At 41.1% G+C, this 26994-nt stretch overlaps 2 protein-coding genes across 2 annotated transcripts; one reads left to right on the top strand and one right to left on the bottom strand.

Moving 5' to 3' along the window:
• Window positions 1-7690, top strand: orai2 (ORAI calcium release-activated calcium modulator 2). Its single transcript, XM_031747605.2, has 3 exons — window positions 1-315; window positions 1927-2162; window positions 4826-7690. Exons 2-3 carry the CDS (start codon window positions 1932-1934, stop codon window positions 5393-5395), a joined length of 801 nt encoding a protein of 266 aa, XP_031603465.1. The 5' UTR covers window positions 1-315; window positions 1927-1931; the 3' UTR covers window positions 5396-7690.
• Window positions 7691-12369: 4679 nt separating this feature from the next.
• bckdk (branched chain ketoacid dehydrogenase kinase) lies at window positions 12370-26680 on the bottom strand. Its single transcript, XM_031747602.2, has 11 exons — window positions 26162-26680; window positions 22845-22913; window positions 22636-22746; window positions 20364-20411; window positions 18896-19015; window positions 18230-18328; window positions 17790-17863; window positions 17064-17192; window positions 16117-16206; window positions 15724-15879; window positions 12370-15493 (listed from the first exon to the last, which is right to left on the bottom strand). The coding sequence occupies exons 1-11, from the start codon at window positions 26567-26569 to the stop codon at window positions 15349-15351; spliced, it is 1449 nt and encodes a 482-aa protein (XP_031603462.2). The 5' UTR covers window positions 26570-26680; the 3' UTR covers window positions 12370-15348.
• Window positions 26681-26994: the final 314 nt, after the last annotated feature.

The following is a 26994-nucleotide window of genomic DNA, read 5'->3' as shown; positions in this document are numbered from 1 at the left end:
AGCTTCCGTTCTGCACTCTGCTGGGACCGCACCATCCGAACCAGGAAACCAGGCGGCAGGTGAACTTACTTGGAATTGAAGCGCAACTGTCACGCAGGTTGTCGGGGTATGGAGGAGAGCAGTGCCGTAGGAGGACCTGGTTCAGATGCAGGAGTGAAACGGGGGTACTTTTATTGATTAACTACAAGCCAAGAGCGGAAGTTGTTTGACCAAAACACCCGGAGCGGACCGGAGAGCGTTCATTTGTCGTGTGGCAACGTGGAGAGGACTGTCTCGGAGTTTGCATCCGTAATTCAAAGGCACTTTGGCGGATAGGTAAGACGGAAAGTTAAGGAACAGGCGAACTTGCTGAGAATGGCTAGCTAAATAAGCTAGCTGGTAGAGACCTGCGTTTTCTGAATTTTGTTATGGTGCTCATATCAGGTGAAGATGGACTCAGGCTAAATTGCGCACCAGATTTTTTGCATAGGTATTAGCATTATGTCTTCCGGCTTTTGACTGTTTAACGCTGACTGAAATAACAGCGGTATTTTAGCTTTCTGTTAGCGAAACTCTGTAAACGGATCCTGCCAACTTACCAGAGTTCTAAATATACATAGAGACGTAAAGGTGCACCCATCTGCTGAAACGTGTTACCCCTGCAAAATCATGGGGCCACCGTCTTGCACTTGTCTGTGTATATATGTATAGAGAGAGGGAGAGATAGTGCGCACCACTATCTATATATCTAACTATCATAAGTACTGGCGCATTAAAGTGCACGCTGTAAAATTCAATGGTTTGTGTTTGCACAGCCTGTGCTTGCACATTGTGAAGAGACATAGACGTACTGCTGCTGTGCAGTTTGTTGAATATTGTTGTTGAGTGCATCACTTTAGAATATGCCAGTGGATATGTGCTTAAGTCTTTGCTTTTTTTCCTGTGTTTTTAGTTATGGCATGGCTGTTTGTATTCATGCGTTAACTCTGTCTTTTTTTCCACAATAGTGATTTCCTGTTCCCTCCCTTTAGCTCCCCTGGCTCTTTGCCAGTAGGTTGTTGGTGCAAAACATTGTTGAGACAGCCCTCCCTCCCCCCTCTCTCACACATATATATACACACACACACACACACACACACACAGAGTTGTGGGAGTATTTGGATAGTGAGCTCCTGTGATTGATAGTCAGGAGAAAACACAGCAAAGATTACATTCTTATGTAAACATTCACAACCAAGTATTTATTTATATATAAACTTTATTGGATTAGTATGATAACATCACAGTTAATAAACTGAAGGACCCATGATGTACCTTTTTTTTTTTTTTTAATATGTAAACAGACCTAGATATGGGCAGGAGCTGGTAAACCATCTTGGCTATAAATGCTGCAGTATTGTGTGGTATTGCTCCCTGGGTTAAAAATATGAATGTCACAGATTGATTATTTATGAGCTACAATTGTCCACAGCATCACCAAATGTAAATTTTTGTATCTGATGCGTATCTCCTGTGACCACAAGGGAAGTTTTCTGTTTTCAAAATGAGTCACTTAAAAAAAACTGTTGTTCTTTTTTTAAATGTCCCACAGTACGCTGTTCACAAGGTTAACACTGTCTCCTGCTTCTCAATCAATCATAATTTGGTGATTAATTTGAGGAAGTGCTTTTAAAATAAAGTTCATGGTAATGTGATAGAATAGCAGTTAAGAGCTGTGACTATATTTAGAGCTAAGAATCACGCTGAAGTGGCTTCATTTTTTTGCATAAAAGTGGTACATGTCAAAGGGCTCTTGCAGGAGATTTAAATTTAAAAAAAAAAAGCCTTTTATGTTATTATTGTTTAAACATGCCGCCTGTATTAATCTCGTATCTCTAACCTAATCTCTAATGGGATCTGAGACACCAGGTCATTGATGTGATCCTGTCTCTGCTTCATATCCTCCAGGTGCCATGAGCAGTGAGCTGAATGTGCCTATGGGTTCTCCAGCCCCGGGGGTCGCAGAGCACGCCCCAGACAACAGCGGGATGGACTACAGGGACTGGGTGCGACGTAGTTACCTGGAGTTGGTCAGCTCCAACCACCACTCGGTGCAAGCACTGTCGTGGAGGAAACTCTATCTGAGCCGTGCCAAGCTGAAGGCCTCCAGCAGGACCTCTGCACTGTTGTCTGGCTTTGCAATGGTTAGTCAGTTTAGTCTAATCTGAAAATTACCCACTAACCTGCAGGAAGGAAATGGTTTTAAATGTCATGTTTGTCCTGTCAGTTTGCGTTCTTAATGGGATGAGTGGTTTTTCTGACAATATAAATATATCGTTAAAGTCGATGAATTAAGTTTTTAACAGAGAACCACATCTTGTGTTCTGTTGTGATCAAATTTGGACAGCAATTTTCCCACAAAGTAACGGTTATATAGTAGAGCTGCCACGATTAGTCGACTAGTCACGATTACGTCGACTATCAAAATCGTCGACGACTGATTTAATAGTCGACGCGTCGTTTGAAGCTTTGTAAGATCACAAAAGACGCAGGAATAAGTAGTAGGATTTAAAAGTGTAATAACGGACTGAAACAGAAGATGGCAGCAGTGCATGTAAAGGATGCCAGCTGCCGTTAAACCCCGAAGAAGAAGAAGCTGTGTCCCAGAATTCATAGTGCGGCCCAGCGCAGTTGTCAACAATGGCGGCAGCTAGTTACTTTTAATATTACTCTTATTATTCTTTCTGGGTCACAAAATAAACGTTTAACATATTTTCAAGCTGTAAGTTTTACGTCCAATCGATGCATGATCTGATTAGTCGACTAATCGCAAAAATAATCGGTGACTAGTCGACTATCAAAATAATCGTTTGTGGCAGCCCTATTATATAGTTAACTTAGTTGCTGTTTTGTTATCTCCATAGTAAATTAATTCTTTTGCTCATCAAGAAGAAGCATTTGGAGCTGTTCTGGCAATGTTTGCTATTGTGGCTTCTCACAAGATAAGCCACAGCCTCTGTTGCTATGGAGAGTAAGGCAGTCAGAGCAAAACACATTGCCTTCGAAACAGAATCTGACACTGACCCAGAAACTGAAATTTTATAAACCGCATCATTTCCTGTGCGTGTGAGTGTATAGAAATATAAAAATAAATAAATAAATAAATAAATAAATAAATATATATATATATATATATATATATATATATATATATATATATATATATATATATATACATATATATACATATATATATATATATATATATATATATATATATATATATATATATATATATATATATATATATATACATACATATATATATATATATATATATATATATATATATATATATATACATACATGCATGCATGCATGGAGGGTTTCACCCCAAGTCCAGCACCCTGAGGCTGTATGCTAAGCGGAAGGAAGGGGGCTGGGGACTGGTGAGTGTCAGCACCACAGTCCAGGATGAGACAAGAAACCTCCACGAATACATCACGAAGATGGCCCCAACTGACAGCATGCTCAGTGAATACCTCAGGCAGCAGAAACCCAAGAAAGAGGAGGAAGGCGAGGAACCATCATGGAAGGACAGGCCCCTGCACGGTATGTACCACCGGCAGATAGAGGAGGTGGCTGATATCCAGAAATCCTACCAGTGGCTGGACAAAGCTGGACTGAAAGACAGCACAGAGGCACTAATCATGGCAGCACAAGAACAAGCTCTGAGTACAAGATCCATAGAGGCTGGGGTCTATCACACCAGGCAAGACCCCAGGTGCAGGCTGTGTAAAGATGCCCCAGAGACAATCCAGCACATAACAGCAGGGTGCAAGATGCTAGCAGGCAAGGCATACATGGAGCGCCATAACCAAGTGGCCGGCATAGTGTACAGGAACATCTGTGCCGAGTATAACCTGGAAGTCCCGAGGTCAAAATGGGAGATGCCCCAAGGGTGATGGAGAATGACCGAGCTAAGATCCTGTGGGACTTCCAGATGCAGACGGACAAAATGGTGGTGGCTAACCAACCGGACATAGTGGTGGTAGACAAACAGAAGAAGACGGCTGTAGTGATCGATGTAGCGGTTCGAATGACAGCAACATCAGGAAGAAGGAACACGAGAAGCTGGAGAAATACCAAGGGCTCAGAGAAGAGCTCGAGAGGATGTGGAGGGTGAAGGTGACGGTGGTCCCCGTGGTAATCGGAGCACTAGGTGCGGTGACTTCCAAGCTAGGCGAGTGGCTCCAGCAGATCCCGGGAACAACATCAGAGATCTCTGTCCAGAAGAGCGCAGTCCTGGGAACAGCTAAGATACTGCGCAGGACCCTCAAGCTCCCAGGCCTCTGGTAGAGGACCCGAGCTTGAAGGATAAACCGCCCGCAGGGGCGTGCTGGGTGTTTTTTTTTTTTTTGGTTTTTTTTTTTTTTATATATATATATATATATACATACATCCAGTGCCACCGAGTCTTTGCTGGGCCGACTTTGGCCTTCTTGCCTTATGCTTGACACCCCTGATCATTGGAGTTGGACATTTATTCATGCTGAAGCCAACTCAAGCCTCCATTTGAGGAACTGCAGTTTGTTGGCTTTATTTTTCAGCCCTGGAAGCATGGTGATTGTTATCTGACTTGAGCGTTAACATTCCAGAAAGTTTCTGAAGGCTTGGACTTGCCAAAAAACTGCTCTTTCTTAGTGACTTAAATACTTCTGAACACAGTTAAGGGGACCTCATACAGAAGGGTTAGAAAATGCCTGAAATTTTTGGCATAGTATAGTTTGCATTGTCTTGGTGTGCTTTGATGTACTCATGGATGTAGAGTAATTTGGATATTCATGTCTCTGTTTAAATGTCTCAGGTGGCCATGGTTGAGGTGCAGCTGGAAGTTCATTTCAGTTACCCTCGTCTGCTTCTCATTGCCTTCAGTGTGTGCACCACCATCCTGGTGGCAGTGCACCTCTTCGCTCTGCTGATCAGCACCTGCATTCTTCCCAACGTGGAAGCTGTCAGCAACATCCACAACCTCAACTCCGTCAGTGAGTCGCCTCACGAACGCATGCACTACTACATCGAGCTGGCCTGGGGCTTCTCCACGGCCTTGGGGATCCTGTTGTTTTTAGCAGAAGTGGTGCTCCTCTGCTGGATCAAGTTCTTGCCTGTAGAATCTGGCAAGATCAAAAAGCCGACTACCACATTGGCCACCCCTCTGGAAACCACCACTCCCTCGCAGCCGAACCCCGGCTGGCAGGCTGCGCTGGCCTCCACCATCATCATGGTCCCGGTGGGGGTGATTTTTGTGGTGTTCACCATTCACTTCTATCGCTCTCTGGTTCGCCACAAGACGGAGCGCCACCACCAGGAGATCGAAGAACTGCACAAGATTAAGGTGCAGCTGGACGGCCATGAGAGAGGACTCCAGAATGTCTGAAGACATGACGGCAGCTTTAATGACTTCACTTTGTCTCATATATTTATCAAACCCTCTCTCCCTTTTCTAAAATGTATTCTGGTCACTTTTAATACCTTGGACATGTCAGCAGTGAGCTTTAAAGTGTTGCAGCGCCGACAACCAATGTGTCCCAGACTGCTAATTTATTCTTATGGTGAACTTGTATTGTAGGATTTGTGCAGTGATTTTTTTCTGTGCTTTCAATCTTTAATCTGTGCTGACGAAAGGTCAAGTTAAAAGGTTTACAGAAAAAAAGGGCTATTAAGTTCTGTGTGCCATTCTTGCTATATCTCTGTTTTCTTGTTAGGGTTGGGAGCTGGTGATGATTCCATTGTTGCAATGTTTGTTCAGTCTGAGAATGACTCTTTTTGGAATCTCTTAGTCCTCACTTAATGGCATAAAAGTAACCAATAATTCTCAAAAAATTGTTTTGATTAAGCTTTGTTTATCATGTTGCCTTAAGTAATTTGCCATAATGTAATGTCGCTTTTGTTTGATTGTGTTCTCTGAAAACTGGTCTCTATGCTCAGCTTTATTTAGGCATAACTGTAACAGAGAGAGCCATAGCGTGCAGTATTTGTCATGCAAAGTGTAACAATACTTTTAAATGTTCAGCTTTTCCTACTGTTGTTACTGAAAACATGTTTCTTTATGCATCTGTACCATCCCTCCCACACAGATGCCACACAGGGGTCATTATATTAGTCATTGTGTACGTGATATTAGTCTAATAAGCCGAGCTAATCACAAAGATGCAAGAGATGCTCGTAATCCTGTGACGCGGTTATCAGATTGACCAAGGTTCTACTTCACTTGAAAATGACACGTTTAGGTGCCATCAGATTCAAGTTAAAGAGTGTGTGTCTGAAAGGGGACTGAGTCACAGCCCAGAGTGGAAATATTCTACTTTAGAGGGGGATTTCTAGAAGGTCTTTGATGTCAATCATGGAATTGGTCAGTTTACTTTTTTTTTAATTAGTTGTACCAAGTTAAGGTTTAATATTTGTACAGCACTTATATCTGAACACCCATACAAGCCACATTCACCCACAAAGCACTTTCTGAGTAACATGTATGCACTGGAAGCTATTTCTTACCCAGTGCTACTTAGACACAGTCTGGAGGAGCTGGGAATCAAACCACCAACTTTCTAATCATTAGAGAACCTGCTCTACCTTCTGAGCCACAGCCATCCTGATACAGAAAGATGCAGCTTTTTGCACCTACATGCTTAACTCTATAATGAAAGGCAAAGTGTAACTGCCAACAAAACGCGAGTTGTGTGTTATTGTCAGATGGATTCTGTGAGAGACTCAAAGATTTGGATTTGTATAACAAAGTCAATACTTGATTTAGGTTTGATGAAATGCTACTGAACCCCAGACCTCATGCATTATGTGGTGGCCTTATTGCTCACCTTCAACGTGCCCCTCCAGTGGGCTATACAGCAAACTGCAAGCAGCTGTGCGGTGTCTCTGTTCTGACTGGAGGGGAATTGTTAAACTAAGTATCTATTGTTGGTATGTCTTAAACAAAAGCTGCATTCTAGTGTTTTTACAGCCAAAATCTCACTAATGCCTCAAACCTTTTTTTTTTCCTTTTTACTCAAATAGCTTTTACTGTCTGCTAAGACCTTGGATCCTGTGTAAAAGATGTCAAACGTGTCTATTCTGTATATACTGATGATGCACAAATTGCTTAAATATGAATGTGTTACTGTCCAAATATAGTTCTGCCTTACAGAATTATTGCCTTTTATGAAACGCTGTTTTGCTAAAGGTCATAACACAAGCACATCTTTTGTTGGAAATGTGGTGAAGCTAAAATGTGAGTTGGGTGTCGTCCCAAATGTTTGGAGGAAGAGTCACGTATGAACAGTCACAAAGTGCATGTAACGAGCATGATATATGGTGTTTACAGTTTACAGTTTTTTTTAAAGTTTTCAGTTAAGTGCGGGTTCCATGAACGGAAATCCGCACGGTGAATGACGATGTTTGAAAAAAGAAAAATGTTCAAAACAACATTCCAAATATGATGACTGACCAAAGTGTTGCTCAGTTATGTCTCATTTCTTTCTTTTCAGAACAGAAAAAAAGTGCACTTGTAGTTTAATTGTACAGTAAGTAAGTATCGGTTTCTTATCAAAGAATGTCCTCCATTGTGTTGTGTTTGTTGCTTCTTTAATGGATACTGCAGAGGACATGGAGACCTGTGCTGTAAGATGTAATTAACACCCTGAAGGCTACCAAAAATAAAAATAAAAAGTTCTCTGTGTCTTTTATGTCCACGTCCATTTTTAGGCACTGTGAAAAATAATGATTTATCTTCACTCTGTCTAATGAAATGAACTGACCTCGTGTGGCTTGACTAATGGCCACGGGAGGAAATGGTACTTGAGAAAAAGATAAATAAAATCAAACTTTTTCAGTCTTGTTGCTCCTGCCCCAACTTCTATTACCATTTTTTAGATTGTCATTTGTACTTTAAAATTAATTATCTTTGTATTGAAAAATATTTGCATTTTAGCCTTTACAAAGCAACTCACATAAATATGATTGGATAACATACACACATACTGCCCCCCCATACTGATTATTAGCAATTATTTTATGGGCGTTTACGTTACTACAGGCACTCTGTAAATAAAATAGAATTTATTATATGCAACAATACTAAATATTTAACACTAACTAAAGTGAAATACTTAAAGTAAGATATACTACTCATACTGTCTATGAATATTACTATATACTAAATTAGTAATAATTTAATAATTTAACAAATGTTTATTTTGTACCAGATAGGTCCTTTTTTGTTCTTTAAACATCTTTAGTGTCAGATTTTTAAAATTGATTTGTTTAAGGTGCTGTATCATATCCCAGCTGAATTAGGGTTTGAAGTGGGCTAAACTGTAACAGGGTGATCATTCACACCTATTTAGAATCGCCAGTTAATTTAACATGCACGTGTTTGGACCGGAGAGGAAGCCTGGAGAGGAGGTTAGAATGTAGAACCTTCACACTGGGACCACTATGTGAAACTGGAAATATCAAACACGAATGAGAGCCAAGTGAAACAGCTACACTTGAAAAAGCATTCCATCAAAAAACATCCTGAAAACATTTTCACAAATGTGCACTGAAAATGTTTTTCCAATATTACCTTGTATCTTGTAACAATGTTCCATAAAAGGCCATTCTATAATCTCTTTTAATCAAATAAGAGTGCTTATCTTTTCAAATAATGTCGTCTTTGTGAACCTACAACTTTTAACTAGGACAAAAAGTTCCAACTGGAATATTTCAGAGAATGTTTTTGAACGGCAGGTCATAACATGTTCTCATATAAAACATTGCCACAATGTGACACGATAAAAGTGAAAACACATTCTTAATGTTGCATTCTGATAATCTTCTCAGGATGAGACTGAGGCCTGAAATGTCTAAACGTTCTTCAAAAAAAAAAAACTTGTAATGTGAGGTGGTGTTATTGAGGTAACAGGTCACACTGTGTTGTTTTGTGAAGCATTCCTACAGTGCTACATGCTAATAGTAAAAACATCTTGAGACTACTGCTGTCGAAAACATAATGTCTTAGACAAACCTTTGTAAGGAACTTTATTTTAGTGATAAACGTCCTTCAGATGTTCTTTGAACATTTCTTGAGAACACCGTGAGAACGTCTTCAACGCTGTGGAAGTGTTTCCTGCACTTATTACGAAATAAGTGTGATTGAATGTGACTGATTAGCAAGCCAAAGAGACATCCTGAACAGCACGAGACAGCAAAAAGTAAAAGATCTCCAACATGCAATATCAATATGATAGTGCACTTTTTTAGCATTTTGCATGGCTTGCACGGCTAGAACGATCAGCCGAATTTAAGGCCAGAGAGGCACTGAGATAAATCATCACTCTTAACTGTTTGATAAAAATGCTAAACAGTGATGATGAATATGGTGAGCAAACAGGAGTTCTTGTACTCCTGAAATGTAAATTCTGCTTGAAATTTTGTTTAGATGAGTGTCACCAAGTGAAGTTTGGGCCATATCTAAGATTAGTGCAACGCTCGCTATGAAGCAGCGAACATGCCTCTGCTCAGCAGTGGAGGACATCGTGCATATTTTGAAGCACTTAGCCTTTGACAGACTCAAGTCTTGTAAGAGAAACAGAACTCTGTCCAGGATTCAGAGAACCATTAAGCCGACTGCGCAAAGACTACTGAAGGACGCTGGCTTTCATTTAAAAACAGACATCAAAAAGAGAAACTTAAAACATTTTTGTGTCATTTTAGAATTCGGTCCAACATTTAGAGCAAAGAGAGAAACTGAGATTCAGTAAAAAGAGATCCATTCTCATACAAAGAGCTTGAAACATGGGTTGTCATCAAGGACTCTATATATGCTTAGTTTTAGAACATCCTTTCAGAAAGGACCTTCAGGTAAGGCAATCATTCAAAGTTTGCAGTACATATTACCTGTGGTGTGCCACAGAGTTCAATTTTTAGGTCATTTTTTATTTTCTGTTTACATCTCTTTTTCCACTAGGAAAAATCACAGTGTCATCAGGTGTTTTCTTTTACTGCTCCACAGACAACATATAAACATACACTCACTATGCTGTTTCAAGCACCTTGAGGAAACGTTTTGCCAATCTTCTGCTGCCAAGTTTTGCAAGCCATTGTAAACAGTAGCCTCAGGTTTCCATCACCACCTGACAGATGCCATCGCCACCACCCTACATCTCGCCCTCACCCACCTGGACAATATGAACACATATGTATGAATGCTGTTCAAAGGCTTCAGTTCAGCATTCAACACAATCATTCCTCAGCACTTGATTGGAAAACTGAGCCTGTTGGGCCTGAACACCTCCCTCTGCAACTGGATCCTGGACTTTCTGAAGGAGAGGCCTCAGACAGTCTGGAGCATCTCCAACATCACCACACTGAGCCCCTCACTGCCCACTGCTGTTCACGACTGTGCAGCAATGCACAGTTCAAACCACATCATGTTCGCCGATGACACGACTGTGGTGGGTCTCAGCAAGAACGACAAGTCAGCATACAGAGGAGGTGCAACAGCTAACGGACTGGGGTGTAGAGTCAACAACATGTCTCTAAACGTGGACAAAACAAAAGGAGATGATTGTTGACTTTAGGAGAGCACAGAGAGATCACTGTCCACTTAACATCGGTGGATCCTCGGTGGAGGTCGTCAAGAGCACCAAATTCCTTGGTGTCCACCTGCCGGAGAACCTCTCCTCTTCAACACCAGCTCCGTAACTAAGAAGGCCCAACAGCGTCTCTACTTCCTGCGGAAGATGAGAAAAGCCCATCTCCCTCCATCCATGCTCACCACGTTCTACAGAGGGACTATCGAGAGCGTCCTAAGCAGCTGCATCACTGTCTGGTATCGTAACTGCACCATATCCGATTGCAATACCCTACAACGGATAGTGAGAGCAGCTGAGAAGATCATTGGAGCCTCTCTTCCCTCCATCACGGACACTCATAGCACCCGCTCCATCTGCAAAGCCACCAGCTTTGTGGAGGACCCCCGACACCCCTCAAACACACTCTTCATCCCGCTCCCTTCTGTAAAGAGGTACCGGAGCATCCGGGCCCTCACTGCCAGACTGCGGAACAGTTTCTTCCCCCAAGACGTCAGACTCCTCAACACAGTGACTGGAATGACGCCAGACACTTCATACACGTCACTACCAAGCACTTATCTGCAGAATCAATCTCTCTCTCTCTCTCTCTCTCTCTCACACACACACACACACACACACGCACACACACACACACCAAGTTCTTTTTTGCACTTTTCCATTCCTCTTCCGTATACCTGGGTTGCAGTGATTGGTTTGACTAAGGTATACTGAAGAGCATCTCAAATAACCATTTTGAGTTTGCAGTTTAGACTTGATTTTAAGATTTTACTTACCACGTTTATACATAACCTGTTTATAGCACAAATTTTAAATCCATATGTGCCAGTTCAGTTTTCATTTGTCAGGTTGGGGTCATTTTAGCTCCTGTGAGGTCAATACTTAGCTATAAAAAAAAAAAAACAATCCCCATGTCTAATTTGCACTCTTATTATTGATGTTTTAAATTCTTTACTATTCTTTTCACTCTTAAGAGTTTGAATTCTTCTCTGGTCTTTGTACTGTACTCTGTACCCCAATGCGGTACCAGCAATGTGGCAGAAAGAAACCAAAACCCACAGTGACTCTGTCTGAGTGCTTTCAGACTAAGCACACAAAGGTATGTTAACAATTCACATATTCGGCTAGTACACAAGAATGTTGTGTGACATGCTTTACTTGGTTATCATTCTAGGGCTAAATATAGGCCTATAAACCCTATACATGTATACATAATTCCGTGCATATAAATATGTTACCTTTGAGACTTTGTGTATTCTGCCTTGACTTATATGTTGCAAAGGTCTAGCTAACAAAAAAAAAAAAAAAAAAAAAAATTCTTTAGGACTCCACTCTCTAACCATTTATACACAGGGAATACTGACTCACCTATAGTTTGTGATTTAGCATTGATCAATTAAAGGAGCACTGGTGGTGGCTTTAAACAGTCACATACTTGCATTAGTTGTGTCAGCTATAATAAAATAAACGAAAAACAAAACACCCATCTATTCATTCTGTGCAACTTGTCCAGGCCCGGGTTGTGGGGGCAGTAGACCCTCTCCTCAGTCACCTCCTCCAGCTCTTCCAGGGTGAACCCATGTGTTCCCAAGCCAGCCAAAGGATACAATCTCTCCAGTATTGCCTGAATATGACATGTCCTAAAAACATCACCTAGGACCCCTTAAAACGGCACCTTTAAATGCAAAGAAGTGGCGTCTCCATGCCAAGCTTCTCACCCTACCTAACACGGTAAGGTAAGACCATTTGTAAAAAGGAGTAAAAATCAAGCTCACTCTCAAAGTTCCAACAAAGTGAAATTTAATATCTACAGAAAATGTGGGAGAAACTAATTTCAATCAGAGAAAAAAAGCACACTTTCTCAGTAACATGACTTGAATATTTTGGTTTTGTACTGGAGATCATTTTCTAAATGAACTGTTTGCAGATCCTCATTTTAAAATGCAAAATTAATCTGAATTCTAGACAATTAAATTAACTCGTATGTACCATGTCCTCTTCTTCCTTGAAAAAAAAAAAAAAAAAAATCACTTGATATTCTCTCCATGAACAGTATTTTTCAGTCTGCTCTTCTCTTTTGTGGCCTAAAGGGGGCATACAGTGCACATTTTATGTTTATGAAAAGCTACAGCCTGGCAGTGAAATTCAAAATGTGCAAAACCACTCTCAGCACTTTTTTTTTTTTTTTTTTAAAAGGAGGAATCCTCAAAATGCTCTTTACGGTAATATTTCCAAAAAGAGACACAAACCTCAAGTGTTCACCTGCATTTTTTTGAAGCTATGATTGTTTACGCCCCCTCGCCTTAACATGTATACGCTAAAGTATATACAAGAACTTCAAGACCGTCAAATCTATAATAAAACATGAATTCATATAGAAGGCTTCATGAAGAACACAGGTACAGACAGTATACCCTCTCTGACCTTTAAACGGTTAATCATAGGGGGCTGTTTTTGCTTCACAAAATGTCAAAATAAATACGAGCCTTTACCAAATTAAATAGATTCTGAAAGCAAAAGAATATGTTCACAATGTCTCACAGGTTCAAAATGGCATTTCAACTCATTCGTATGTAAACTCAGGGAAAGAAGAAATGAAGCTTTCTGTGATATTCGGTGAAACCGTTACTCAACTTTTTAAAGATCCTTGTCATTTTGTTTCTAACCAGTTCATAGTTTATAAAAGTAATATGCATTCAGGTGTAGAATAATATGTCGCACAACTCCAGGCTAATGATAAAGACCGAGTCACTCAAATCTGAAAAAAAAAAACCAACAACAAAAAAAAAAACCTGACGGATTTACAAATTTTATAGATGTTCCATCTCGCAGATAACATCCTAAGATTTCTAATGCCCTTTCAAATGGAAAAAAAAAAAAAAAAAAAAAGCTAATGCAATAACAAGCCCAAAGATCAAACAGAAGAGGTGTAGCATTCTGATTGATCTGTTGGAGCTGGGACCCACTGGGGAATGTTCAACAAACTGCAAGGAGTGTTTGTGTTGACTCATATATCGCAACTTTTTCAACACCTTCTGACTCTGCTCGATTTTTTTTCTCTACTCCCAACAGTGTCCGTACAGATGCTGCTGTGATTTTCTTGTACAAATATTGAGATCACAACTTGATTATCTCATTATTTTCTCAGACACATTCTGTTTTTCATCGGTCTATCTATGCATCCATTTTCTGGAGCCCCAGCCTATCGCAGGGCAAACACAGAGAGACAGACAATTTTGTGTCACCAATCACCCTAACATGTACGCCTTTAGACTGTGGGAGGAAGCCGGAAGCTTTGAACCCACCTGTGAGGTACTGGTTCTACTTTTTTACCCACCAAACTGACAATCACACTGACTACACACACACATAAAGTGTGTATATACTTCACTGAACTCTACAGACAGATGGAATTCCTGAATAGAAGGAGACAGGACAGGATTCAGTAGGATGCTTTGAGGGCATCCTACTTACAAGTTTGGCCATTCACAATAATGACATAATCAAGCAGTGATCTATACCTAACAGAAGACCAGCAAACTTGGCTAATGGTGGAGAAACTCCTTTGTCTACTGATGCTGTGAAATTAAATGTGACCTTCTGCAAAGCCCTGTTTTAAAAAGACAATATACACCTTCTTAAAGAAAAACTGTGAGCAAACAGTCAAATAACACAGAAAAAAAGAAGCGTATATCAGACAATACTTCTCTGGTATATTGTTACTTTGAAAGTTGTTACAATGTTAAAACCTGCTATGATCTGCGCTGAGCATTACAACGGGAAACCTATTCATTATGCAAAAACTAGTGAAACGTTGGTGTGCGTCTGTGTGACCTAATAAAGGCAACTACCACAAAGAAAAGAAAAAGAACTCAGCATGCAGTTAAAAGACTAGTGTCACGCGTAAGGCAGCTGAACATCTCGGTCAACTTCCCCGTTCAAACGCTCCGCAAAGACGCTGCTCGACAAAGACGCTCATCAGAACAGAAGACAGAAATGTGTTAATGAGCATTTGGTGTTTTTGGCAGTTTCTTCTGTTTTTAAGAGCCACAGCTGTACAGCAGAAGAAGAAAGCAGTGTTTGAGGAGAGCACATGAGCTTTAAGATGAGGATGCTTAAGTGAAGCATGTATACTGCTTCCACCAACTTTTCCCCTTCTTAGTCAATGACACGCTGGGAGGATTTGGTAATTTAACACATGAGCTGCATTGATAACTTTGAGGAGATTTTGACAGGGCTGCTGGAGTGTCTCAATAGTTCCACTTGAAACATTAATCATCGAAATTTCTACTTTGAGGCTATGAGATAGGTAACTTCATCATGAACTTCTTTAAAACTGAAGCTCTTCTTTCTTGCTTTCCTCTCTCTTTCATAATCATCGTCATCAATAATATCAATTATCATGCACAGTTTGTCCCGATAACCTACACATTCAAAGTTCATTACCCGCCCCGCCCCTCAAACTTCAAGACAACATGCCACAGGGTACAAAAGAAAAACAAAAAAACAAAAAAGGAAAACAACAGAAATCATCACCTTGAGAGGTAACATAGCTTATAATCAGTCTAAGGCAAAAAGACAAACTAAAGAACAAGTAGTGGGTAAGTGAATTTAGGACCTTTCTGAAAAACACTTTTCTTTCACTTTTTCTTTATCTTGCGAGACCTCGTCCTCACCAGCCTTCGTCGTGGGAAACCCTCTGCACTCCTGCACGGCCTGATTCCCTGGCTGGTGTCTACATCGATTACTGACGTGGGGAACGTTACACCCTGAAGCTCTCTCCTTTGCCATCAATATGGCGCAGACGCAGATAAACATCAGTGCCAATGCCCTGCATAGACTGAATGGACAGAGAGCCACCGAGGTACTCCGCGTAGGCCCTAGACGTGGGTAGGCCGAAGCCAAACCTGTACAACACAGACACACACGCACACAACAGGTTTAAGGTGACTAAGTGAAGCGACAGAATCACACCGGGCTGAAAGTGATTTACTGTAGGTGAAACATTAAACTGCAGGCAGCCATCAGAGCTTTTACTGGCTCATAAAGAAGCCTACTGGAAGCATTGAGATTGGATAAAATCAATACTCCTCTCTTATCTCTGACACAAACAGAAGTGCATCTGTAATGAGCTTACCCATGCATAGGGTTAGACTGATTCCCACTGTTGGTGATGTTGTTGAAGAGGTTGCTCATGCGAGGATCCTGTGCACTCTCCTCAGCTGTGCTGAAGTGGTAGTCCATCACCTTGTCTATGATATTGTGAGGGATGCCGCCGCCGCGATCTGAGATCCTGAATTAGAAAGAAATAGCAACAAAAACTTGTAACGATATCTTCCATTTTAGGAAGTCTCCCTTCCTAAAACGGCAGCGGTGAGGAGAGCACAGATTTGCAAAGGAAGTACAAATTATTGGTCCTACACATTAAAAGAAACCAACTGGGCTGGTTTGGGTATTTGGTCATCATGCTTGGACAGATAAACCTGTTCAGAGGCTCAGGACACACCTGGATTACAATTCTGGCACTCACCTGATGACAAAATCTATGTCGTTATTAGCGATGGTGACAACCACATCGGGGAGATTGTATGGGGTGTCCAGATGGCTCTCCATGGTGGCCCTGAAGATACAAATTGAAGATCGATGTGACAATTGTACTCCCATTTAATAACAATCCAGTATGCAAAAAAATATCTTTTTAAGAGAACTTTTATTTTTCTACAGTCTGTCAATCAGAGGAGGCAAGAGCAAGTTTTATATTCAGCTCATTTAATTGATTAACTGATGCAATCCACTTTTAAATTTAACTTGTGTGCTAAAAAGCAGATGCGTAGCCTAAAATACATAATTTTTCAGGCTTTTGACTGAACAGTGAAGATTCTGTTGCAAACCTGTTCTTCTTGTGCATAATACTAAATTAAATCGTGCCAGGGCCACTGTTGTGACACATGAAACCCTCAATTTTCCAGGTACATGACACACAATAATCTTTCTAAATGCTGGTCCAACAGCCCCGATTCTAAAAAATTAAAAAAGGACCTGTGTGCACACCGACTTGGACTTTGCTTCTATGTCCAAGCTGAAATCAACAACATTCTCTACACTCGTTAAAAGCTACATCAAAAGAGCCAGTCATTTTCCAAATTGCACCCCTTCTCTCGTGCTGTTGCCCTGGAAACCAGTAGCAACAGCTACACTGGTGCCAACATTAAGCCAGCTCCAGCCCGTGCAGGGCTCACTCACACCAGACAAACAGCACCGACAGAAATCTTCACTGCTCTCCCTCAATGATCCTTTTTTGCCATCACATTATTGCTCATAATGGAGACGCAACATTTTACAAATACAAAAATCCATTATTTTACTAATTCAGACAATTTTTCACTGTCAGCCAAAAACATTCAATATAACTTTATTCAACAGAAGCTGATATGAGGTCAGTGGACATCTCTGTGGGTGAGTCAGTGGTTAGTTTACCTCATGGCGTTCTTGAGGAGCTCTGGCAGGATGTAATCCAGAGGCAGAGGGATGAACGGGAAGCGAGCTGCTACGTGTCCGTTGATCCTCACCCTGGGCGAGTTACCGTACTGGTGCTCGCAGAGACGTCTATCGAACACCAGGAACATTTCTCACAATGTTGAAGACCACAAGGTCAAAAATATATACAAATTCCCTGCCTCCACACTTATAAGTGAAATGAAACTGTTTCATGACACTTTTAAAAAAAATTAATAATGGCTTTTTTACCTGCTTAAAAAAAAGGAGGAGGAGCCACACGTAGTGTAGGGCGTTACCATGCACAAAGCACTAAGTAAACCTCACAGTTATGGGAAAGGTGTTAGTTTTGTCTGCATGGGATTAGAAACCAAAGCAGTGGACCTAATCATGCTGCTGGATGACAATTACAGTTCATACAGTTCATTAAGTGGAAGTCCAATTTCATTCATACAAATGTTAAACAGTAACAACAGAGAACATGCTGCATCACTGATTATTTCTTTGCAAACTACCATTGAACTTGGTTAAAAGAAGTCTATAAAAGGTCATTTGATTAGATTAGCAAAGACAAACAAGAATGAGAGCCCATTCACAGCTCCACACGCCGTTTCTGAAAGGTTATCTGATGAACTCTGGTTTGCCTCGGTCAGCACAGGCACAAAGTCACCGAAAGGTGAGATAAACTAAGCCGTACCAAACACTCACCTGGCAAAATCCACCCACTTCTCGATGATCTTTTTGGGTGAGAGACGTCTGCATATGATCCCAACAAAATCAGGCTGAAATGAACAAAAAAAACCAAAACATTCTTTTTAATCAAGTCTAAAAAGTATTTCACAAAATAACTAAATCCCCTCTGATTAATCAATACTATTGGTTTAATTACACAATAGCGTTTACTTAAATAGCCAGCTGCCAAAACAAACATGACATATTTTATGCTTCCTTGTAGCTGAAGGTAAACACCATGAAACCAGCAACTTCTATTTGACAGGATCCTGTTGTCCCAACCTAACATTAATCCCAAGTTTGCAGAAAAGCTGGACAACTATCACCTTTCCCCTTAACAGTTTCCACATGATTTGCTCTGGGTAACCGACACCGTTCAGAGGTTTTCAAATCCTTTGAATAACAGTTGCACGTACATTATCTTCATGAAGGGCAAGATGGTGCGTGGCCAGCATTCGGATTCCCAAACGAGAGCACAGCGTTGTATCCAGGAAGTTGCGGATGACCATCTCATCCTGTCACAGCAAATAAAAAAAGCAATTGAAACTTAACGCTTGAAACTAACTTATCGGCTCGAACAGCTTTTGGTGAATCACAGCAAACGTGAGGCAGTCTAAACTGCCAAGATTGTTACAAAGCAAACATATCTTTTATTTTAGCTCTACCTCCCATAAAGGTTCTGACATAAAGACGTGATTTAATGACCATTAGAAAAGTTTCCAGGTTTTTCCTGTGTAGCTGCCAATGCAAAGACCGCCCTCACTAACTTCTAATGCAGACCCAGAAATTTTGTTCTGTAAGCAGGCCTGAAATATGACATAAAGAGCATCAAGGGTGACTCCCTAAAAGCTTTAAGGGGTAAAGAGGTAAAGGCAGATGAGCAGCTTTTGTCAGAAAATGCATCATTGTTGGCTGAGAAAGCCTTAAATAGTCTTTCCAAATAATAAAATAGTGTTTAATTACACTGAATAACAAGCAAACTGACATTAATAACCTAACCTATGCAGACAGAGAGTAAGTTGTTTTAGTAAGGAGTCATTTCCAGCAAATGGTGAATCAGGTCAGTCTTAGCATCTCTGTACCTGGATGTGTCTGCGACACTCCCTGAAGCCCTGTGCCAGCATAGTGACCACATCTTTGTGGTCGTCCAGCAGCTGCCGCACTAGTTTGCAGAAACGAGCCTCCACGTCCTGATCCTTGATCTGCAAAAGAGATGCTTCACACTAAACCCGAGAAACCCGACGTTTAAAGAAACAGCCTGCTCTAAAAAGAGCCTTTTAATTATTTTGGATTTTATATTTATTCTGGCTTGAATGAAGACTCAACGCTTCATGTTTACCTGCTGCTCTGATAAGTCAGCTTCAGCGCAGCAACGGCCTCATACTCAACACTTCTACTGCACAGAGATTTTTTTTCTTTCACAGAAACGCTGCTTCCATTTATGAAATTGTCCGTTTCTTTCACAACTAAGGCTTCACATTAACGATTGTTTAAATCCATAAATGGTGTATTGAGAAATAAATAAAGAATGCACAGGACCAGTGACTGAGAATCAGTCGAGCAATTCTGTGTAGACTACTGTCATTTTAAAGCCAACAATGAGAGAATTCAAATGTAAAAGCAAAGCAGGTTCAGGCGTACAGATAATAGCCGGGTGAGCGTGACCTGACTCTGTAGCACAGAGATGTTTTTAGACATTATGATTTCCCCTGAGAGCTATTGTAGTATAGGTGACTCCAACCCAGAGTCACATTATCTGATCCTTTGTCTCTGTAGTTTCCTCTTAAATCTAGGGATCTTTTATTTTTAGCTAACCTTGCGTCTGCCTCATCTCTTTAGAAGTGTGTTTATACAAGAGAACAAGAGGAGTCTGAAAGTCTAAGCACAGTGCAGTGTTTCAGCGCTCTATTTTATAAAGAAGGCACACACCTTTACAGGCACTGAAAGAGGTGTTGTTGATTTTTCTTAACCTGACAATGTTAGGGTCGCTTATCAGATTTAAGTGTTTACATTAATACAGAGGACAACATGTTCAGCCAGTTTGAAATCTCCAATCGCACATGTGCGAACACACTGAGAACTGGGTGTACTCGTCTGCTTTGTCCAGACTTAAAAAGAACAGAACACAATGATCACTTTGCTACTGCATGCCACAGTCAGCCAGTTAGTTTGGAACTGACAACCAGAAAAGCTACAAATCCTAAACTCGATAGCAGAGAAGCGTTATCCACTAACCTTCCCTCTACAACCTTTCAATGCCAAACAGAATGATTGGCGAGAAACAGATTTTCATTGACTCGAACAACGCATACGTTAATGTTTCATTAGTTTTAATAACAGAGTCACGGCTTGTTTACTGCCCATCAGATGAGCCAATCCTGAAGCTGCTGCGGGCAGATTCATCACACGTCTCGACAGCAAAAAGGTTCACACTTCCTGTTTTTGCTCATGAGCAAACCCACTCCCTGAGAGATGAAACTCTTGAACTTGTGACCCGTGTTTGTGCGCGTGTGTGTTTACTGTTCGTGTTTGAGTGGGTCGGGCACTCACCTCTGGAAAGTCACTGAGCATGTGGTAGGCTCTGATATACAGTTCATGCTGTGAGAAAAGGAGAGGAGAGATGCGGGCTACGGTTAGACCGATTTCTCTGTGATTGTTCACTCAGCCAGAAAACATCACACCACAAGCACTGTCCCCCCTGACTGGGCCTCACTGTGTTACTGACAAGTCCATGTGAGGCTTACATGTGGGAAATTTCACCAAGCATCAATGGGATGAGTTTTCTGCTACTGGCAGAGTTGAGCAACTTCTCTGAATCAGATTTCTGCATAAATGACTAGACTGGCTTATTAAAATCCATCTCACCATCTTGATGTGCATAAGTTGGAGAGTTAAAATCAGTTCCAGCAATTATTTCATTTCTGATCAAAGAGCTAACAGAGAAAGTACAGCCGCTCCAACATCACAAGTAGTGACACAGAAAAGGAGCTTTTGCTTTATGCAATCGACACAGAGCGGTTCCGTGATACCAGAAAAGGAAGGAATCTAGGTGAAAGTTCACCAGCAACGAGACATGCAGAGGCGGCGAAATACTCATAAAGTGCTTGCAGGGAATTAAAGGCTCAGCGGGAACAATGACAACAACAATTCTTTTGGTTTCAGAGAGTCATTTATATCCAGACACATGCGTATTTTTCTGGTTAAGTTTTTGAGATATCTGTATAAAGGAGCTTTAAAGGTCTGTCTGAAATAGCATCTGAAAAACTAAACAGCCCTGTGCCTCCAAGATCAGAATCCTGCTGATGTGGACAGTTTCTGCTGGAAGAAACATTTCCCATGAAAAATTAGGAAAGTAGAGAATGACAGCATAGTATTAAGTATAAGTTATTGATATGACAGGCCTGAGTCATGTGTGAAACAAATAACAGTATCAAAATTATTTACTCGACAGGGTGGGGCACTGATGTCATTACAGTTAATCACTGGAGGCAAAAACAACCTTGTCTGCAAAAAGTTTGTAAGACTGTTGGAAATTTATATAAAACAGGGAGTGTTTTCAATGTCATTTAAACCCTATTTATGATTTAAAAATAGTACAATGGTAAACAATACCAAATCTGAGAAATTGCATCGTTTCAGAGTATTTTACATTTGGTGCCAGCAAATCACTCCAAAGTAGTTGCGACAGCATGAAAACTAAGTTGCAGGAAAACAAACCACAATTAAGTGCCAAAAGACTCCTCGAGTGGCCACATCAGGCTGTTTCTGAAAGTGGATCAATCTCCATAGACTCCTGTGTTAAAATGACCAACTAAACAGCCCCGGAAAGCATCCAGAAAATAAAATAATGTTTTGTGGGACTTTTTTCTGCTTCCTACATCTGGATACTGTTGAGGCTAACCGTTAAGGGCATGGCAGCTTAGACTGACAGGTGTGCTGACACCTTACTGCCTGCACTCACCTCTGCTAACTCAAATAACTGAACTGTGTTTGCAGTGTTGGTGCCTTCTGAAGGATTTTTAATGACAAATAATAAGACTAGCTTTCTGATAAGGACCATCCAGGCAGCCTGTGCTTCAGTTTTGTGTATTTGTCCGTTACTAAGCACCACTTATGTGTTTATGCATGTTTATGATGCATATTGCAAACCAAGCTTCCTAAAAAAAAAAAAAAAAAAAAAAAATCAGATGATAACTTAAAACCCCATCACTTTGTCCAAATATGGGAACTTCCACCTTAAAATGTCAAATGTGCAATATGTTGCAGAAATATGCAATGCTTTTCCTGAAAAACAACATCTGGGTGGCAGAAAACAAAACCTGCATTTATTGTTCAGCATTAATAGTACCCAGGACAGTGTTACCACTAACCCAAATACAAACATGTGCTTTCAAATCACAAGCTGCAGCTCCTGCGTCAGCAGTGCCACTGATGCTCTTTATTTTAATAAAAAAAACAGCATGGTACAACTTTCCTGGTATAACCCATCTTTATGGGATATGGATATCCCATAAAGAGTCTACAGGTTGTTGATGTCGCCATTATGTTTATAAATAAAACCCCTCCTTTCAGTTCTTGCAGTCGTATCTCAGCTTGGTATTGAACCATTAACCTGCTCTGCCTCTTAATGCACAGCCATACCTCCCCTTTGGCACATCAGAGTGGACAGGGAGCATCTTAAGAGAGCTTTCAGTCAAGACTTTCCTGCGCAGTGGCCTTATTGTTACTTTCTATTTATATAATCAGTTACAGGGCCCACTTCCTGTATAGCTCAGCAATCTGTAAACTGTATCTGGGTGTGTCTGGAGAGCTGTGCGCTTACCACTTGCAGAATCGTGGGGTTGCAGCCAATAATGAAGGGCAAACTACGGAAACCCTTGATGCGATGAGCGATTCGTACAGGCAGCTCCTTGTGGAGGTACTTGGCACTGCTCTGTGAGCGTAGAAACATACAGAAATAACAATGAAGAGTCTCAGAAGTCTCATTATTGTTACACTTTACAGAAATCCCAGCACGGCTGAAATATTTACCAAGATGTGGTGTCCATCGGCAGACTTCCCAGAATACAACAGGGTTGCTAAGGTCAGTCGAACAGAGGCCTAGGGAGAAAGTGGCACATAAAATTACACACACTGTTTAGCCTGTGACAGATAAAGTCCTTCAGACAGTTCATGCAGATTTTTAGCTGGGACACTGAAGGACACTCCATACTTGTCTTAGCTGTACACTGTGGTCCAGGTGATGAGCAGAGCTGAGTGTTCGCAAAACATAACGAAACATTTTCACTGCGGTATATAATTTATATTCAGAAAGTCCATAATCTGGCCTTACAAACTGCAGTAACTCAGAAAACTAAAGCATTACTTTGTGATTGTTTGATGGTGGTTAAGTCTACACAGACATAGACACAGACACAGAGACCTGGAGCTGTGAAAGCAGAAAAGACAGCCGTCTTTATCTAATCACTACATTTTTAAAAAGTCACACATGTAAAAACATTAGCAACTTTTTTTGTCGGTGAACTTATTTGCCTGGTCGAGAAAGAAAGGTTCCTTAGACTAAAAGCTCTGGGCACTTTGAAAAAACTGCAAAAATGCTTGGAGCGAAACATCTAAAACTCAGCTTGTTATATGCTTGCTGCATGACTGTGTGTTTTCATTCCTCTCATGAGGCCAGGCCTTCAAAAGCATGCACTGATGTCGAAGGCAGGCTATGGATGTACAAAACAGCACTGCTCTTTTGATATGCTTGCAGCAACAATGATGCATTTGTTTATTGTATTATTATGTTCTCATTTGGTCCATTTTGGTGCTGTAGATAATAGAAAGAACACATGAAACACCCCCTTCATATCTGCACACACAGAGCCTGAAGCAGAGAAACCGGCCTGCAGAGAAAGTTGATAACCAGCTTCGTGATACCCGTTATCACTGACTAGGTCTGTAGATTTTGTTGAGTCAATTTGCTCCAACAAAGCCTGAAAACTGTTAAATCACAGTGCTGATAATTGCTTTAATTTAACAATATGCATTAGAAAGAAAAGCTGAAAGGCCAAATATTGCAACAATACTGACTTCAGTCCAGAGTTCGTTAGAAACGAGAAAAGAAAAAAAACATACAGTAAGAAAATCACAGACAGTGGCTGCAGCAGACACCCTTCATTGTTTTAAATGCAGTTAAACGTTAGAACTTTGCTCTTCTCTACACACAGCCCACAATTAGCTATCCTGTCTGCTAACGCACTGCCAACAGAGAACCATGTTCAGCTCATTACAGCTTCAACATCACCTAAACATCGTTGTTAGACTTTCTTGTAAAAGTACGTTTGAATTATTTCCCATCTCTACATCGATTAGAATATAATCAAATAAGATTTAAAGAAAAATTATCGATAGAAAGACAGGGAAGATATATATATCTCTCAGATAAAGTCAGTGTCTGACAGTGATAGTTATAGAGGCTAAGATGGAGGTAAGTCACTGTGGTAAAGCAAGTCTAACATTTAATACTGTGCTCAGTCATCGCTGAGATGACATAAAACCTTACAACGGAGCCACAACTCCACCGACCACAGGCATGTGCACTACAACAGTGCACATGCATGCATGCAATGTTATGGGTGCTCCAGTACTTTATAGCACTCCACCTCTGCTCACCAGCTGGAGCAAGTCGTGGCATCAGCTCCAAAATGGATCTGAGCGTGCCACAGCGAGATGCCAGTAACACAATCTGAGCTAGCTAGAAAGACAAGAACACTAAAGAAATGGTTAATGGTTTGGATTCCCTGTTAAATCACTGCAGTAGCCTCATTAAATCAAACATAGTACAGCATGATAAAAAACAAAACTGTAGTAACAGTTAAAATAATGCATCTTTAAATTGCAGGTCCAGTCAATAACATTCATTCACACCCCAAGATGCAATTTGCAGGTGCACGAGTAAAAAGCATTGTGTAAATACACTCAGAATGCACAGCCGGATGCCTGGTGATGGTCTACAGATCTGTAGGCTCTACAGAGCCTTACAGGCACACCTAAGTCAAACAGGCATCCGTTTTATAAGCTCTAGCTGTGTTTACCCCACAGGACACTGACACTCCAGTGCAAAATCGGCATGCACAAGTGGAGAATGTACAAGTGGAAAAACACTACCCATTGCTCCAGGATCTAAATGCTAAGGAATGTCAGTGGAGTCCTAATCTTTACAGTAGGTCCAGTGAGTCCTACTGGGGGGGGGGTAGGACCCACTGGAAACAACAATCTGCTGGATTGGTTGTGTTACATTATGTATACTGATGCAAACATTCAGCCATCGAATCAATATCACTGTACAAAACAATAACATTTGTCTTCCGTAAAGTGATAGTGTTGTAGTTGGGTGATGTTTTGTTTCAGTATTTCAATTCCTTCCTCTTTTTGCTGTGAGAGTACTTCTTATATTCACTCCAGTGAAGTAAGTGAAAAACACTGAAGAATATGACAAAAAAAATGAGCCAGGAGGAAGAAAAGCATCTATGCTATTTTATTGGTAATAATAACAATAATAAAAATAGTTAACATGGAGACCATTATGAACCAAAGAATCAGTACTCATTCATGAGTTGTGTTTTCTTTCTTTTATTTCACTTGAAGGCAAAGTATTTTAGAGATTGGCAGAACAGATTGTTACACTTGCTTCTCATTAACTGGGTCAACGTCAGCTCAGCTCCATCGCTGAAACTTTACACCATCAAGTCTCCTGTTATTGGGCAATCTTCTTATATCTAGTGTAGCTAATATTACAGTTTTGCATTGGCACCTCGTCTGGTCCGGTAAACATCAGCGACAGCAAAGAACCGACGTTATAATTTGTCTAGAAGCTCAGCAGGCTGCAGATAAATTTACCCGGGCGTTGCGTTCAGGTCTTCGGTACCGGGCATGTCAGCAGTTTTACATTATTATTGAATTATTATTATTAAGTAGACCATTATAATTCAATACAATATATGACTTAAAACAACAACAACAAAAAATAACTAAACGAAGCACGCTCTTTTCTTTTGCTAGAAGAATCTCCGAAATATTAAAGGACAATTACAAATTATTTTATTATTACAACTACAGAAACTGCAATGTAGGTGACAGCTTTATTCCTCTTTTAGAAGGAAGTCATTTTTAAGCTCCTAACTGAGAAAACATCAGTTCTGAAGGCTAAAGCACTGCTCTTCTAAGTAGCAGCATTTCACTGCTTTTCCACCTGCCCGTGAACGTAGCACAACCCAGCCACAGCTAGCTACAGCTAGCTTAGTTACCCAAGAGTTCTGAGACCTTTTCAGGAGAGAACACCGGGAACCCGTCACATTTATTACCTTTTCTGCAGAAGAATCTATTGCAGACTGGTTATAAAACGACGTGACAGTCTTCGACCGCTCTCTTGCCATCTCTGAATATCCCTGCATCGAGGACGTTGACCGAAATCTCTGGCTCCCCGTGCCTGCCAGCGGCGGTACTGTTTTAGTGGCGGGGGCCAGCAAGAAGGTGCCGAGCCTCGGCCTAGCCCTGCTGGCTGCGCCGCTCAGCATCTCAGCCGCTATACCCGCCAGGACCAGACGCATCTGGAGACGAGCTGTGTGTGCGAACAGGGCTGCCCTGCTCTCATACAAACACGGAATATCACAGTCGCTACGAGGCCATTGGGGTCGCGTCGTACTAGAGCACAAAGGCACGTATCTCTGAATACAGTTGCGTTGAGGGTGCAGAGAGGGCTTTGTGCGCATTGGCCAGTGGGGAAGAGAGCTGGGGGAACGACATGACAGCTCAGCCAATCAGTCCACCAGAGGCGGAGCGAAGCAGCATCAACAACACCCCGGAGCCCATCGTCTCCAAAGCCCCCCGCACTGTACTGTTCTGTACTGTTCTGTACTGGAGGCAAAGCAGGAACAGCCGGTTGTCAAATTGCAGCAGTCAATCTCTCCACCCACTCTTTTCTTGCTACTCCCTTGTTCGGTTATGTCTGATCTTAATCAGCTACACTGCCATGACAATTTTTGGTCCAAATTTATGTTACTTATGAATCGTTTATGCCGGTAGAAGCGAGTTCAGGACCATAGTGTTTGCAGTGTCCCTGTTAAGAAGTGGAGAATGCAAGTCCCACAAGTTTCACTTCCTGTTAAATAAATGTAAACGATAGAGAATGTCCCAA

This window comes from Oreochromis aureus, linkage group 10 (assembly GCF_013358895.1).
Source record: "Oreochromis aureus strain Israel breed Guangdong linkage group 10, ZZ_aureus, whole genome shotgun sequence".
In the NCBI taxonomy this organism is placed as follows: Eukaryota; Metazoa; Chordata; class Actinopteri; order Cichliformes; family Cichlidae; genus Oreochromis; species Oreochromis aureus.
This window is presented reverse-complemented; position numbering and strand designations above follow the sequence as displayed.

What these genes read in the sequence shown, in the direction of transcription:
- orai2 (XM_031747605.2), top strand. Translation starts at nt 1,932, where the DNA reads ATGAGCAGTGAGCTGAATGTGCCTATGGGTTCTCCAGCCCCGGGGGTC. An exon ending in TGTTGTCTGGCTTTGCAATG is followed by an intron (nt 2,163 to 4,825) that starts GTTAGTCAGTTT and finishes TAAATGTCTCAG; the next exon opens with GTGGCCATGGTTGAGGTGCA.
- bckdk (XM_031747602.2), bottom strand. Translation starts at nt 26,569, where the DNA reads ATGCGCACAAAGCCCTCTCTGCACCCTCAACGCAACTGTATTCAGAGA. An exon ending in AGTGTCGCAGACACATCCAG is followed by an intron (nt 18,329 to 18,895) that starts GTACAGAGATGC and finishes TTGCTGTGACAG; the next exon opens with GATGAGATGGTCATCCGCAA. An exon ending in TTGCCCTTCATGAAGATAAT is followed by an intron (nt 17,864 to 18,229) that starts GTACGTGCAACT and finishes TGTTCATTTCAG; the next exon opens with CCTGATTTTGTTGGGATCAT.